General features: G+C 43.9%; 1 protein-coding gene across 2 annotated transcripts in view; it reads right to left on the bottom strand.

The window, feature by feature from the left end:
- The window catches only part of DAB2IP (DAB2 interacting protein), a 135,712-nt gene that overhangs the window by 104,437 nt on the left and 13,931 nt on the right, over positions 1-17,344 (bottom strand). For both annotated transcript variants that reach the window (XM_086625000.1, XM_086625001.1), the window contains exon 2: positions 8,727-8,845. In XM_086625000.1, coding sequence (XP_086481126.1) covers positions 8,727-8,845 — 119 coding nt within the window. The remainder of the gene's footprint in view (positions 1-8,726; positions 8,846-17,344) is intronic.

Here is a 17,344-nt window from a genome sequence, read left to right as displayed (position 1 = left end):
CTATGGCTTTATAATTGCTAATACATTTGGTGAATGAATGCCACCCTCCTGCACACTATCAATCACGTACAATGCATGCCACGTCCCTTTCTCATATAATTACTTATATAACACACGTGGATTAAAGCTAAATTAATATTTCTGGCTTTAATTCAAGTCAGTTACGTATTTTTAAACAAATTGTACTTTAATTCCAGCTAAAATGCACTGGTTTAATTCCATTAAAATCAGTTGTTGCTTCTTTTCATCACAACTGACCTGAATTTTGCTGAAGAGAACCTAAGTGAGATATTCTGTAGTTGTACTGAAAATTAGCATTATAAACACTGCCAAACAGATAACCAAGATCATAGTATCAGTATCAGAAGACATCCATATGTGAACAATCTACTTGAAGTCTCCCTAATAATCATGTAAGAAGAGGCTCCATATCATAAGGTATTATTAAAGAGTAGGGTAAGGAAGAAGGACAGAGGAGCATATTTTTCCTCAGTCTGTTTTTTATTTCCCTCGCAGCTGATGGATGAACTTGACATAGTTATTTTATATTCACAAGTCTTGAACATCATTATATCCAGTGCTCTGTACAACTAACTGCCAGCAGTGAGCACAACGCACAGGCTGCCTCCAGCTACAATCAACGGATTTCTGTGCACGACCACTGCAATATGAAATTGGATAACAAGATGTACATGTCAAACATCTGCGTCTCCCAGCTCTCCGAACAAAGGCTTGAAAACCTTGCCCACCTCCGATGTTACACGTTCACTTACAACTCGTTGTCCCTCGCGCAGATTTTCCAATCAAGGTTTTGCAGAGTTTCAATAAAGAACAGAGTGAAACTTGTTGTCAAACATTTCCTCCTTCCAAGAGAGAAAGACATTTATTGCTAATACTAATTGCCAATAGAAACGACAGAGTAGAAGACAGGAAAATTTGCTCCATCAAGCAAAGCACTTCTCCTATGAGATGGGAAATTTCATTTCGAAAGACGGAAAACTGAGGCAGACGCCTCATGGCATGGGACATCCCTCCCCAGCGCCGACACAGCACTGGGGGCACAAACTGAGAGCACATTTTGACACCGAATCTCATTCAACGCAACTGCACACGGCCATTGAAAGGAAAGTCCTTTTTCTGCCACCTTCCCGTTACCCTGCAGTTACATCAGTTGGTTCCGTGCCCTAACCAAACAGAAAATCACCCCTAAATAACAACTTCCCATGGAATGGACTTGCTGACTTTCCTAAGACTGTGTAATGGCTGGATCTGCTGCAAGGGCAACACGTGGTTGGGAGACAGTGGCTGGGGAAAGCAAGACTGTTCCTCCTAGTTCCAAAGTAATATTTTCATCATGAGCCGTTTTCATTGTGTGCCAGAATGTTTAAGCCTGGATGGAAGCATCTTAGTTCTTATTGTAAACAAATAATAATTAAAAAAGCAAACAGAAGAGTCCAGAACTAATAGAAAGCATCTTCTCTGGTATAAAAGATGTAGCGATGGCATTTTTTTTCTCTTTTTTTTTCTTTGAATTTATTGACATGCAGAGTAACGCTACTGACATTGCACTGAAATTCATGCACCTGAAAATCTCGCCAGGGCAAAGTCAGAACAAACGGTCTGTTTGCAAACAAAACGCAGTATCTGCCTTCGATCCGGAGAATATCCCGACACCGTTGGCCACAACACGACTGAACTGCCACCCTGGCTCAGCATCCTCATTGAGAGGATACGAACAGAACTACCTGCTTGTAACCCCGAGGTGTACACCGCAACGTCGTGCCTGCCAGGCAGTGGCCAAACGAGCCAACAATGTGTGTTCAGACTGGGAGAAGAGCAAAATGAAAGGAAGCATCATCCTATCCATTAATCAACCTGATCTTCCGCTGCAGAAACAATGCCTTCCGATCGTCGGCATTCACCAAACATTCTTCAAGCGCTAACCATCTGCAGCTGTAATACAATGCTTTGATTACAAACGTCAAAAAGATAGAGCATAAAATTAACTTCTCCTTATTTAGTAGGTTTAGAGAAATGTGGCTTCACGCTACACTAATTCGGTGCCCTCGGTATGAAAACTCCCCATTATGATGTCTCGTCAAATTAGAGCCAACGATACAACGATGTCGTCTCTATCTTCACACAACGCTATATTTTGTAATTAAGCAGGACAGTGAAACAATGGCCTTGCTTATAGAGAAAAGGTCAGGAATGCAAAACATATTTTTGCAAGCTAATTGTAAGATGCATGAAGCCAATTATCCCAGTAGCGCTGCATATGCCTAAACAGGGAGGATTTTATAATTTTGCTACACGACTGCGAGTCGAGCTGAGGCGCGAGCTGTACCCCGTGGGGCACGGTGCTGTTTGTTTGCACTGTTGGGAAACTGGGAAGCGGAGCAACGTGAAGAAGGCTATTAAAATAATTCCAGCCTCTTAGCCCTTCCCTTGACATTTTACTGTGGCTTGGAAAATTTCTAGGAAGTAATACGGTCTTTTCCTGAGAGATATTAGACACGATCTCTCTGTTCAATTAGGAATTTGAATGTGTAGGATAAGGGGAAGTGTTTATGTGTTTCTTTGAGAATGTCAAATACATTTACCCCAGGCAGCCTCAGACAGATACGTATCACAGATCCACAGGCATGTGCAAAGCCTGAACAAATATATATATATATATATATATATATGTGTGTGTAAGAAAAACCAATTTAACAGGAGAAATAGTTGAGACCTTGCTGTTGCCTTGGGAGAAGCTGAAAGGCACCACATTGTTTTCAGTCTCTGCCCCTCTTGGGGTTATTAAATGGCTTTGGCCACGAGGAGCAGCGTATTGCTGAACGGGCTCTAGAGCAAATATCTCTACACGCTTGGGCCCGGCAAGTATCTGCAACCTCCCAGATCTACCAGGAGTTGCACTTCTCTTAATCAAGAAAACGTAACGCAGAGGACGCTGACCGGGGGAGGACTGGCACCGCCGCACCCACGCCGGGTGTGAAACACACCCGCACCCACACTGCCCCTCGTCACCCGCTCCCTGCGGCGCCAGACTCACTCCGAAGGGGAACAGATGCCACTCTCAAGGCAATGGAAACACGAACCACCTGCATAAGGGAACCGCACATTATTTCACAAAGCAGAGTATTAGTGTTTCTTCCATATAAAGGATTTTTTTTGTTTCAATGCCTCCCAGAAAACCCCTCCAAAATCCCTTCTTTCCATTAGGAGCATTATCCTTTTAAAAATATTTGAATACCAGTTTCTAAACTTCCTAATACCACGAGGAGAAGACGAGGAACGTAACAGTTTCTGGGGAGAAGCAGTAATTTCCTCCTGCATCTCTCCTTCAAAGCAGTTCTCTTGGATTTTACTCGAGCCTCCTCACATAGCCATTAATTAGAGATCAGTAATTAACTTTCTGGTTCAAGAAATATTTTGCAAAGGAACTCCATTAAAAGGCTGATTTGCATATTCCAGGACAAAGCAGCCTGGATAGAAAAGCAGGTACTCCACGGGGCCAGCATCGATCCCAAGCCTGTCCTTGCCCCTCTGAGCTCCCCACGATGGTCCCTGGCTGCGGGGAGCGGGAACAGCCGTCGCCCACGGCACGAGACGGCCGACGCTGTCACCCGCGGGCGCTGCCGCTCCGGACGTCAGTTATTGGCAGTGGGGAATGGTTTCCCTACGCAAACTCAGCAGTGTTTCCTCAAAATATTTTCATTATCATGAAGACGAGAGGCCGCTGAGCGGTACTTAAGATGCTGTTAGAGTCACCCTTCCCTGTGCACCTACTATTATAAATCTTCCTACTTAGAAAGCTTCACTGGCTAATGCCATTCGAGTGAGGAGGCAGAAGAGGAAGCAAGCTCTCCAGCACTTGTTCACACAGACCTAAAAGCCCTTCATGCGTTCTGGGGTCTCCCAGTGTCCCAGTTCTGCAGGATGAGTCATTCCTCTTTCCAAAGGAAACAGAGTGACTTCTCCATCCTTTGTAACGCAGCGCTCACCATATCCTCCTCAAACGTAACCCGTTTCATCATGCCCAAAAATATTTGGCATTATCAAATTTGTTGGGAAATAAAGAAATGAGAATTAGATCTAAAAGCACTCCCAAACTAAGTTTACTGGAAGAGTACAGAGGTTCCTAAGTTATTGATGCTCTCCTATTGCATCAAACCAGCTTTATGAACATTAGGAAAGCCACACAGCAGACCACGTTAGCACTGGATGAGGAGCTGAACGCACTGCAGTACACACCTTGTACACTTCCTCGTCCCTCTGTGCGTTATAAGCAGAAACTTCTGCTGGGATGATAAAAAAAAAAAGTAGTTTAAAGAGGAAGTAGCAGTAGTACAAGTCGTTGCTGTTATTAACACACCGCTGTACCCCGGCCAAGGCCGAGGCTCATTTAACAATCAACCATATGCTCAGACTTTTGTAGTGCCAAGAAAAAGCTTAAATAGAATGTTATCTTCTGGAATTATGAAAAAAAACCCTTGCAAAACAACCACAAATGTTAGTTACTGAGAGCCCCTTGGCATGAAACGAATTCTCGGTGCACAGAGGACGAGTGTCCCTGGGAACGATCAGCTCGGGGGGAGCACAAGAACACGGAGCTATGCAGAGCACCCATCTTCCACCAGATCGAGAGGGTCTGAAGGTGTTTGTCCCATGAGCTGACACGGTGTCCCTGCCCTCTCCGTGCCAGTGTAACGTCACCTTGGCCAGTTTCAGAGGAGACGGGACCCAGTTCATGTATCTAAATGTAAAAAAAACCCAAAACATCCCCACATAAATCAACTTTCTAAATTCCTGACAAACTGTCAGGAATTATTTTTAAAAAATTACTGTAACCAAGTGACAGCAGTGTCTGAAAAGGTCACCACAACAAGAAAACAATCAGAAGTGCACTAACAACAGTAATTAACAACCGCAGCAGAATAACCACCTCTCAGTTCTCTGCCTCTACACCCTCTGCCCAAAGCCCAACTCAAAAACTTTCTCCGTCACAAATTTGGTAGGAGAAATGTGGGTCCAATTAAGAAAAATCCATCTGCCAAATGTTTGATTTGTGGCTGATTCCAGAGAGGCCACTACAAAGACAAACATTCAGCGCTCCATGATAAAAACTTTGTGAGCTGCTGTAATAAATCAGGATGCAGGAGACATCGTTAGCAAAGAGCCACTTTAACGGAACCCTTTTTAGCCTAACAAGCAATCTGACCAGCCAACAAACTGAAAGGAGCACTCATTCCACAATCCTCCTTTAAAACTCACATTTATATAAACTGTTTCTACCAGATTAAGGCACCTCTCACACAGAATACCAGTTATACTTGGTCTGATTTTACTTCTCTTATTCACAATCAATGATTTTATTATTGTTACTGTAACAGGACTCCTAAGGAAAAAATCAGAGTGCAAAAGACTGGCAAAATTTGGCCAACTGCTCCAACGTGAACCCTACATATTTTACTTACTCCACCTTTTTCAAACAAAATATCTCTTCTCAGACAATGTAAAATCCGATACTATGAGAAACAACCATGGTTTTTCTACAAACACAAGCTCTGCTTGACTACAGTCAGTTTATTTTTCTAACACACCACTTTGAGCAATTCCTCAGATGTTCTCTGCAGAACAAAAATGGTCGGCCGAGGTTTTACAGAATTCTCCAAGTTTTCACAGTTGCTCCAAACAGACGGGCACACGCCACGGCAGAACCACCAACAGCTGCCTGGCAGTGGACAGGGGGCCCTGGCAGACAGCACGACAACTCGACAAAGACCCCCCCATGTCGGGGCCGTCAGCTCCCCCGGACGCAGTCGCCACGTGCCAGGGGAGCAGCTCTGCCAGGCTCCGCTGCTGACCTGGCTCTTCTCTTTGTGCCACGAAACGGGGGGAAAAGGGACGAAACCCCGACTCAAAATCAACCAGGTGATTCTGAACTGATGCCACTGAGACATTCTGTGACTTTTCCAATGTTTAATGTTATTTCCTTGTTTTCCTTTGTTACAAAACTCACACTCCACAAATGTCTCACTATTGTAGGAGGTACTAATTTTCCATTTTAAATTTACATGATGTATTTAAACGCACACGTTATTCAAACCCAGGATAAAAAGCATAGATATGTTTGTGTTCTCCTCTCTGCCCTACATGCACGCCGCATCCCCCAGTCAGCTGTCTGTACATATATGTGCACATCTCATACATTCATACATCCTGCTGTACATAGCAGGACAAACAGGACATGCAAGAAAAAGAAAAATAAAGAAACCAAGAGGCATGAGACAGGACCAATGTAGGTACACAGAAGCCAAGTAACAGCATCATTTATGATTAGCTACAGCTCAATAATTCAACCTGGAGCATTTTGACCGCGTTTATTGCACTATTCATTTTTGCTAGAGCATCTCCTGTAAAAATTCTACAAAGCTCCAGAACAGAACGCTGTTATAACGGTTACTTCCACGAGCAAGGAAGCGGTTCGCGAACAATCAGCTCGGATACAAGATGGAGTCAAGAATCAAATATTTAAGAGGCAAATATTCCAATACCAGACGCTTCTTGGAAACAGTTCTTGGATTTCAAGAAAGACAAGGAAGCACAGCAGAACATGCACGAGAGCGATTTAAAAGACCCAAGCCCTTCTGTACAGAAGTGAGTGTATTGTGCATTTTAGCAGACGTGGATGGGCATGTTCAGGAAGATAAATTTATCTTCTGTAACAAAAACCTCGATGCATGACTGAGAAGCCCAGCTGCTGCTTTTCTTTCACCTCTCCGAGAGCAACAGTACCTAAGGCCAAGATCTCCTGTGGAAGATTATAGACATTACAGATCTGACACTACTATGAAAGCTACAGGACTAAAAGCTTGCTGTCAAAAGCTGCCTAGTGTCAGACAGTTTCCTCCAGATCAGGGCATGTCTGCGTATCACAGATGAAGTGTATTTATGAGTGATATCTGCCTAACAGAAGTCTTTCATTTTCAGTTTCTAAATACTCATATAAGCAAATCCTCAGGTTTTATTCAAGGCTGCCAAATGCTACCTCTCCTCTAACCCACCCTTGAAGGTCTACACTGAAAATGCACTACAGCTATTCACCAAGTCTCTTTAAAGAAAAGTTGCAGTAAATCTGGCTCTATCTGAAAGGACGCTGCCCAGCAAGCTCTTGTGCTGGGAGGGCAGGGAAATTGCAAGGCTCAATTTGGGAAAATTACTTTGGCTGCAGGGCTGGCCGAAACAGTTAATTCCGAAACTGCCAATTCACAGAGAGAAACAAAACTCATCTAGGTAGCAAGAAAACCTTGTCTAATTTGCCCGTTGCTTGAGCGAAGCAGCAGCACTGTAGGCAGATTCCCGGCCGCCCGGCTACGCTCGCTTGTCTTCCGTACGGAACACAGTGCCCTACTTCGAGCATTTGTGAAAACTGCAGCGCAGGAATCAAATCAACTCTGTCTTCCCAGATAGTAACCCCTGAAATATTACCCTGCACTGAGGAGCACAATCCTTTTATTTGCAGAATCCAGAAGGAAAAAGCTCAGGAGGCTGTAAAAGGGCAGGCAAGGAAAAATCCAGATTGACAACTGTCATTTGTGGGCGTCAGAAATTCATGGCCTCTCCAATGAATAAGCACAGCCAAAACAAAGTGAAAGTTGTCCTTGAGTTTAAAAGTGAAGCACGTACTCAATGGATTCAAAAGTACTGTCTTGATATTTTACAATTCTGCTCTTACAAAACGGTTACATGAGCGTACGTCCAATTTGACGTATTTTTCAGACACAGACTTTTCTTGGCACTTCAATACCTCTTTTGTGTCATTCCCCAAAATTATTCACGTAAGGTTGAAAGATGTTCCTTTTGGAAGCAAACCAATAGTTTATTTCCGTGGTTGGTAAGGGAGTCTGACCTTGATCTGCACGTGAACTTACACATAAATTTACCTAGCATGTACGTCTGTCTCATGCACACACTGACATAAATCTACATGTACAAAAATACATACAAATCCTCTAAAGAGCTACTTTACTTCCTAACTGAGCTGAAAAACAAAACCAAGGTCTCATTTCCCTGTATTTTGTTTGCAATTTGCCCCAACACTGGCCATCCCATGTCAAATGCTGCCTGTGATCCATCTGCACGCTCCCTGCAAGGCACCGCTCCTGGACTGAGCCATCCTGTCATGGCTCAGGCAGAAAAATCGGCTTCGGCCACATGCCGAGAATCCATCTCAGCGCAATGACGGCAGCCAACGGCTACGCTGAAGATGTATGTGTGTGGAAGGGGGAGAGGGATTTGGGGAGATTACGGTTGTTATTGTTCTGTGTTATTGTTCATGCAATGTGTAACCCAGTAACGTTCACGGTCGTCCAGCGTGTGAGCATCCCTCCCCTCCCTCCCGCGCCGCATCACTCGGCTTTGGCTGCTGCATCTATGTGCTATTTATATGCTGGTGCATCAACTTAGGATTTATTGGGGAAAAGAAAGATCAGCCAGGCTTCTCTGTACACGTTATTTAACCTAAAAAGGGAGGGCTCGCACCGCACGCTTGCCAACAAATTAAAAATACCCCTCTTGCAATTAAGCGAGTCTACTTCTATCACAGATGTGGCCCTTGCTCTGAATGAGAAAAGCAAGATATTAACAAGACCAGGAAAAATCAACATCCTCCTTCTCTCTCTCACACCCTCATCCCCACCCTCCGAGAAACATCCCCTTACCTTTCATTGTCCACACTCCTGAAGCCAGGTAAAATGTGCCGGAAGCTGCTGTTCCTATCGAGCTTCGGTTGGCTCTTTGTCCTTTTGATGGAGCCTTTAAGCCGACGGCTGAGGAACCCCTGTGGGGTGAGACAAGAATACTAAATTACAACAAAAAAGGGGGAAAAGAGCGAGCAAGCCCTGAACCTGCTCTCTTGCACCGAGCGCAGCCAGGCAAATCGTTCTCTCCAGCCGCCTCCGCGCGCGGCTGCCGGCAGCGCCGCTCCTCGCCGCCAGCCCGGCTCCCAGCTCCCAGCCAACATCTGCTCCCAGCGCTCGCCGGGGCCAGGGCGCTGCGTCGGCGCGAGACTCCCCGAAGCCTCCGTTACCCTGGCAACCATCAGCTCACATAAAAATACTGTCTGAAAGACAAGACTCGCACATCGCGACTCCTGACAGGAGGAGCGGCTGCGACGCGGGGCTCCGACCCCGGCTGGCCGCCCCGTCTCCCAGGCACGGGTAGGAGACACCAGCGACCCGGAGCAAGAACTTCATCACCTGCTCAGAACCCCCCCCCAGTTTGCAGCCATGGCTGGCAGAACTGGACTCAGGTGTTTTGGCTACATGTAAAAATATCCCGTAAAGCATACATACACACGGCATGCGGGCTCGGCAGCTATAGGCGCCACCTTTCCAGGAGAAAGAGCCTCACGCTGAACGTACGGTGCCTCCTCCCTCGTGGAACATAAGTCACGGCTCCCGGAGTGCTCCACAGCAAAGGCAGCACTAAACGTTTTAATAGCAAAGCTTCTAATGTGTTATTTGCTTATTGTTAGGAGTTAATGTTCTACATAATCTGAACATTACATTTAATCTCTTGGCTAAATAAGGCAATAAAAGTATAATACTACTGTGGTGTCCAGTCATATGAGAATAGTCTTAGTGGGTCAAGCACATTAGCTGGAGAAAGAGGGGTAGTGTTTAAAGAGAAACCAGGATTTGGGGGTGAAGCCTAAAGAAGTGTTGCTTTTGCGCACTGTCATACCAAAGAAATAAATCAACTAGATATAAACAACTTGGCAAATCCCTGCACAACGTGAGTTCTGCACACGCCACTTCTCTTCCCCGTCCCCAGGAAAGGGAGTGAGATATCCACTGGATCAAGCACAGACTTTGACACGCACAAGGAAAGAAACGTGAGAAGAACGGGTATGTTTCCATCGGGTACGATGCCAGCATCCCTGCCGTACCCACAGAGCGCTCCTCCGCTCCAGGCAGCGGTCTCAATAGCTTCTCCAGTCATCTTTAAGGAATGGATATAGGTCATGTAGCCTTTAGCAGCTCCCTTTTATTTGTCTTGCAGGAAGATAATCACAGTCTAACTTGCATCCAGCCTGTCATTTGTTCATGCTATTTAAACGCTCCTTCCCCACCTGGGATATTCATGGGTCACATTATGTCTTTCTCAGGTTGCAAAATTTCCTGGGGCAGTCTGTGCGGCTCTTGTTATTGAAGTGACTTTCCTGTTTGTAAGTGCATCAAGAATTTGAAACATCTAGATAACCAAAGGTGTTTCACATTCATTAAGTGCCACTTTACTTACAAACGAGGTACGTAACATGCATTCATGTGAACTGAATATTTCTCCAGGAGCTGTTTGCATGACTGAAATAGCATGATGTATATAACACAGGCCATTAGGTTACACACCTTACCATCTTACACAAAGCCAACGCATAAGATAACGAAGGCCTTTCCAAAAGTGTTTTGTCCATGAGAAATGCCTTTAGAGAATTTTTATAGCATAGAGAAACATGACTATGAAACAGCACATTTGAAGATTCGCATTATCTAGAACATTGCTAAGATATTTCCCTCGGTACTCAGACCTTAGACAGCCTCATATTCATGATATCAACGTGGTATCAGCCTCATACTCAAGATATCAACCTCATACTCATGATATCAGCTCTTCATGCTCTTGTTGTTCTGGCTAGATCAGGCCACTGGTTGCATGCTATGGAGACCAGCCAACATATGCTGTGAAGGAAAAGATCAAAAATCCGCAACTGGCCAATCACACAATATTTCCCTAAACGCCACTGGTGAGCAGTTTTTGCCCAGCAGCAGGAGACTGGGCTTCCTTTATCACTGCCAGCCTAGCCACAAACATGTTGTCACATTATCAAGCCACTTCTTCAAACCCAGTAACAGCTTTGAACTCTGGACAGGGAACTGATGGGAAAAAAAGCAACTACTTTCTGCGGCAAACGATCACGGCGTTCTTTCACTACCTTGTATTTCACATCTCGACAACTGTTAGATGATTCGTGCAGGATTTGGAAATTAGAATTTAGGGTTGCAGTAAGACATTACTTTCCTTCTGTTTCCCATTGTTTTTACATTCATTGCTACCAGGAGGAGATCACACTGTGCCATTTTCAGTTTTCATTGCTAGCTTCCTTGGGAGAATGGTATGTCAGAGATTTTAATGCTGATAAATTATGCTGCTATAGCAATACTTTGCACCTCCATAGCGTGTGCCAGAGATCAGAAAGTCTAATGTGTGAATTACTACTTTCTGTAATTTTTAGATGGGGTAAGGAAAAAAAGAGAGAGGAGTTGGTCTCCACAAATAGAAGAGAGAGAATCCGACCTGGGGTGTGACCGCCATGCTTTCCTGGTGAGATCACAAGAACATCATCCATTTCTTCTTCATTTATGACTTTAAACAACATTTGAATCTGATCTGCAGACGAATGAGGCTAACCCTACCCTATGAACATTTCCTACTCCCCTAGCCTTGCTGCATTCTTGTCAGTTCTAGTAATTAAAGTATTGCCCTTCACATTACACGTTCTGTATATGCTTTCAAGTTTATATTGAGAGCTGTCTAGGGCAGACTTGTGTCTTCCTCTGTGTAGGCAGCACTTAACACCAGTAAAAATATCTTAGGAAAGATTAAACTACTAACTTAGCAAGGCTTCATTCAGAAAAAGTTAATAGACTGTACGGAATGACAAATAATAGAAATCTGCAGAACCTGAGAGCCCCTTCAGAACTTGCCACAGCAGGAAACCATGAGATGCCACCACCTGTGGTGCTGAGGGTCCTCACCCGAGCCTGAGCTCAGCCTGGCGCAGACACGTGCCCCCGTGGCCGGGCCAGTCTCGGAGCCGGCAGCCGGGGCATCGCGTGGCATCCATGGCGCCGTGTTCTTCCACCGTGCCGCGCTGCGAGGTGTAGACACATTAGCTTCAGAACTAGCGCAAAGTTTGCCCAAATGAGAACAACGCTTCTGCATCCTTTAGCACAGACTTGTCTTTGCTCAGCCCAAATGACTTCTCAAGTTCTGCTGGAATACAACGAAGCAAAACTTAGGCTAATATTAGCTTGGTTTTAGGCAGCGGACACACAGTTAAATCCTGAAACACCCTTTAAAATGCAAGCAGGGGTGCTAACTCTGTAAATTCATCCCTTGCACAGCCTCACTGCTGAGCAAGAGGAGACATTTTAGGGTCACTGGGGTACTGACAGCCGTTCTGGTCAAGAATACAGTACCACGCAAACCAGCACAGCTGCATGGAAGTTTGCCATCCACCAAAGCCCAGAGAGGAGCGTAGTACCGAACCCGACTCGCCTAGCAGGAAAAAGACATCCAGAGCTGGCACTGCGCAGTGATTTCACTTTCTGAAGTGCAAGGGCCTTGCTTTTCTTGTTTCGTTTCTGCAGCTTTGACTCTGACATCCTCACGTCTGGAATACAATTGCTCTCATCAGAAGAGCTGACTGAAGTTATAATAAGACACAAAGAATGAGGGCAGAAAAAACAAATCCTTTTGAGGAATGCCTTCATCACAACTACTGCTACTTAAGCTAAAACAGGACAAGCACAATTCAAAACAGGACAATCAAGTCTGCTGTGATTTGGGCTGGTTTTCTTATATATTTGAACAAACTCAAAATCTGATGCCATCATCTGGCTGTGGATGGAGGAAGGTGATGAACTCTCATCTTAATTTTTCCTGCTTATCAATCTTGGCATTTCCAATTACTCTAGACCTGGAAATAATCTCGTATTATATTAGAGCATTTGAATATTTTATAACACTTTAAAAGCACATGTGCAAACCCATCAGAGCCATACGCCTTTGTGAAGCAGGAGCGGCGTACTTCCACACACCCTGGGCCAACGACAAGAAAACTGGAAAGAAGAGAGAAAAAAGGGAGGGATGTAAAACTGAGGAGACTATTACAGACAGCAAAATCTTAAGCTCCTGTTTTATTAAATATAAAGTAATGATGCAAGTCTGGAACTGACTCCCGCACCATTAACGTTCATTCGCAGTGAACCCACATGATAAAGTTTTAAAGGTAAAAAATCAGCACCATGGAAACACAATATAGATGAAATTAAAAAAAAAAAAGAAATCAATAAATCAAGCCGGATGCATCAAGAGCAGCTTTCTTTGGAAAAGTCCTGGCAGGTCTCTGTTTCCTAAGCACAATAAGCATGGAAAACAGGGAGAGGAGCTGGCCACACACACAGGGCAAAGCGTGCGGGTTGGAACCATGGGCACTGGGAGGGTGCTGGTCTAACGGGAACACTGAGAAGCAGACAGAAGTCCTGGTTGATGCTCTTATCCAAAGACCATACAGAATAAACACTATAAAGACATATCACAGGAACTAGTGAACAGATGGGGTTATTTTTATAGATATTCCGTATCTTTTTGTTTCAGTTCAAGCAAATCTCAACTACAGAGGACTTGAGAGGATGTCAGAAATTTTTTCACTACTCGTAATAATGAAACTGTCACAAGTAAGTACTTGCTGTGAGTATAAATGTGTAAGGCAGTATTTCATATCGGGTGTCCGTTTTTTCTAGTACATCAGGGATAAGCTTATAGGTATAAAATTGGGAGTAAATCTTTTCTACCAGACCTGTCTTTATTCTAGGCTTTATATCTCAGTTTATTTTTTTTATATTAAGCTTCTTTAATTCTGGACTTGTAAGTTATAAGTTCTTTTCCTATGATCCAGTTCTCCTCCTGCCAGCTGTGATAAAAGGCTCTATTCACGAGGTGACCAAACAGACAGCCCCTATGGAGTCCCCTTCCCCAAAAGTGCATTTCCAGCACGTGCAACACTTGCTAAGATCTGTGTTCAACTTGGGTATATGGTAGGCAGGAGACTATCAGCCAGGGTGTCATCTAAAGTTGAAGACATCTCCAAACTTGTGAGAACCCTTAACTTGCCAAGTTAACCTTAAGAAGTTAAATTCTTGCAAGTTTATCAACCAACAACTCAAATTCTGTTTAGATGACAAAACCCAGCTTGCTCCAGTCGCGTACAAAAGCCCACAGAGCACGAGAGATGTGAACTTAAAAGGAAAATCAAAATAGTTTATTATCTCTGGACTCGAAATGCACACATAGATTAACATGTATTAGTCCTCCTGTTTAGAGGAGGCTGAACACATTACTTTGGTCAAATGGGTGAAAAGAAGTCCCTCAGTTACTCTTTCACAATTTAATTTCATAAATCCCAGGACTCTTCCCAGTCATCCTGTGAGCCCCTAAAGAAACATGGGGATGAGGTGAAGTAAGGAACTCTTACGTCTGAGAGTAAGAGCAAGTAACATCCATCCGTGAATCCCTACTTGCTCTGACTGATGTTACCTTAAAACATTATTCTGTAGGGATAGGGAAAGCCCCTCCGAGATGTAAGTGTCTTGGAATCAGGATAAAATCCAAAAGAATGAAAAAATAGCTGCAAAAACATTGCGTGTCCAGTGATAGATGGCACCAAAAACTCAAATCCTACCACTGCACAAGCTGTGGTCAGACTTGCGCTCCGGCATCCAGAGTTCAGGAATAAACACAGAGATACACTACTTAAGCACACGAGAGGGTATGTCTGTGAGCCAGGCCATGAAGCAGTCCCGGAATGTGAGAAACAGCTCGTGTTGGTGAGTGCTGCTTAGCAACACTGCCCTTCTATGGCAAAAGATTAATCAAATTTGCAGTGTCATTGGAAACACTCGGTTCAGTCCATTTGAAAAATCAGATGAAGATGTGCTGTAGTCCCACAGGTCACCAAAGGGACAGTGTGGGTCTGTCTAGGTCACGAAAACTGGAATTACATCAAATGAGAGGCACTGAGGGTTAATTATGAATATGGCAAATCTAATGCATGCAAGTAGGAGCAAATCACAGACAGAAGAAAAAATAGCTTCAACACATAACATCTCATTCTTTTTCCACCTCTGGCCAATAACGGATTGCTGCTTGTGCTCTATTTCTGTACAGATTTTACCTACCTTGTTGAAAATGTCTCGGTCACAGGGTCTCCTCTCACTGCCCTGGAGACAGAATTACACAGACGAGCAGCTCTCACTGCCGCGTGTATCTCAGGGTGTTTTTCCTGATATTCAGCTAAATGTTTCTTTGCAGAATTTCACTCTGTTCCTTTTCTGCTCTTTTCCACCAGGCAAAGATTCCTCTCCCAGCCTCTGAAATAGTCATCCTCAGCCAGCACACACCTTAGTCCCTGACCAAGAGAACTACCAAAAAACTTCAGGCAAGCCAAGGCCTTACGCTGAAGGAACAGAAAACTCGGGAAGTCTCTGTCTGCGCTCTCCAACCGGCGCTGATGACTTGGATGTAACACACACATGGACCAGGTGAGATGTTAATAGAGTCTGAATGAAGGAACGCAACTGCCAGGAAGGATCTAGAGACCAACTGCAATTCAACAGCCATTGGCATGCAGGGATCACCTGATTCTTCAGTTTGGATGCTTTTGTTCTCCTATTAAAACAAACCGCACTGCTCTGGATTATTTGTTCACAGTTCCGTAATTATCATACTGTCAACATTTCATATCCGAACAAGACAGATAAATATTCCTTAGGAAGGCAGGAGAAGGGTAATTGAGCAATCAGGGATGAATGATGCAGAAACAGAGATACAGGTAGAATGTAAGTAACCTTGAAAAACAAAATCACTTATTTACCCAAAGAGAGGAGCGACTAGAAAAAAACTGCCTAGATGAAGCCAAGCAAGGATGCCACCTGGGAAAGAATTCCAATGGAGTGAAATAGTTTTCCTATTTAATTGGCACAATGAAGTCAACCATCCCAGAGGACAAACTGTTCATATACAAAACTTCTTTGTCTTTAGTGAGAACAACCCCGACAGAAGCAGAGCACCTCCTGGGCAGTGCTGGGCAGTGCCAGATTCATGAAGGGGGACAGAAGTTAGACCAGGTAACACCTTGCTGGAGCTGTTTTCCAATCCTGGAACCAGGTTTGCTGTGGCCATCCCAGGACTCTGCTTCTCCTTGGAATGCAGGAAAAGAGACTCCAAGCTTTGCCCTCCTGTATTTAATCTCTCCTTAGAGACCTGCATTCCAAGTAGGTTCCTGAGCATCTTCAGTCCCCGAGAACAAAGCTGTCACTGCTAAACAGAAGTCAAAACCAAGTGCTGGCAACTGCCATGGCAGGTTGTAATTGCAGCAGAGGAAAAACTATGTCCTGACAACCTCAGGACTAAGCAAAGTGCCTTCTGATAGTCCCTGGAGATCCCAGCAGTGTCTCAATGAAAAACAAGGACTCTCACTGTACATGAAGCCTGCTTTCTGATGTAATTACGACAGTCATTTAGAAAGCAAACAAAATGCATCACATTATCCATATTTTGGGACTCGTTACTGCAAAGAGTAAAATCGAAAAACATAAAAAGACAGACATTTCTCCAAGTAAGGTTTTAAAAATCAAACTAATCCAGCCACAGTACAGATCATCGAGGAAAATTTGAGGGAACATCCCATCCCAACATCTACGGCCTCTAGGAGAGGGTCATTCTTACTATTATTTGTGAAAAGAGAAAAGTAAGGCATTTAACCTTGATGGTTAAAGCAAGGAAGGCTGCAGGAAGTATCCATCTGTAAAACCTGACATGTGAGCCCATGTGAGCTGTGCAAACACCTTGTTTGCACTCAGAAAATGCCCCTTCCTCCTTGCGGAATGGCAGATGCACCTGCAACTACTCTGGACACAGCTTCTCAAAGAGCAGAGCCACCACAGATCCAGCATCCAATTTTTCAGCAAATACCCAGTGCAAGATAGAAAGCCACAAGTAGAAAAGTAATTTCTAGACTCCTAAGAAATCCCACAACAATTTTCTATGCATTTTTTTAAAGAACCATCCTCATTGGATTAGACTCATGAGAGTTTATGTGACTTCAAACAAAACCTCCAAATCCAGGCGATACACAGCTAAACCATTACTCAACACTTTTGAAACATATCCTATGAGTTCAGAGACTTCAATTGTTTATGATATAGTTTTAAGTATTTGACTTCTAATAAATGTACTAAGTTTCACAGTTACAGTCTCCCATGCACTGTACACGCAGATTTATTTTACAATGGAGAGCAACAGATTCCAATCAGGCAAATACTTCTGAAACCTTGGATATGGAGAGAATGAGTGCCTTTTAGATTAAAAGGGATAATCCCCAGCTGACAGAAAATTATTCACACTCCTATAAATTTAAACTTTACAACACTTTTTGTGGCATAATAATGACTTAAACACTCGATATCAGCTGTGAATCGTTACATTCATCCTGCTT

The sequence above is a fragment of the Tauraco erythrolophus genome, chromosome 22 (genome assembly GCF_009769465.1).
Source record: "Tauraco erythrolophus isolate bTauEry1 chromosome 22, bTauEry1.pri, whole genome shotgun sequence".
In the NCBI taxonomy this organism is placed as follows: domain Eukaryota; kingdom Metazoa; phylum Chordata; class Aves; order Musophagiformes; family Musophagidae; genus Tauraco; species Tauraco erythrolophus.
Note: the sequence above shows the minus strand (reverse complement) of the source record. Positions and strands in the feature narration are given on the sequence as shown.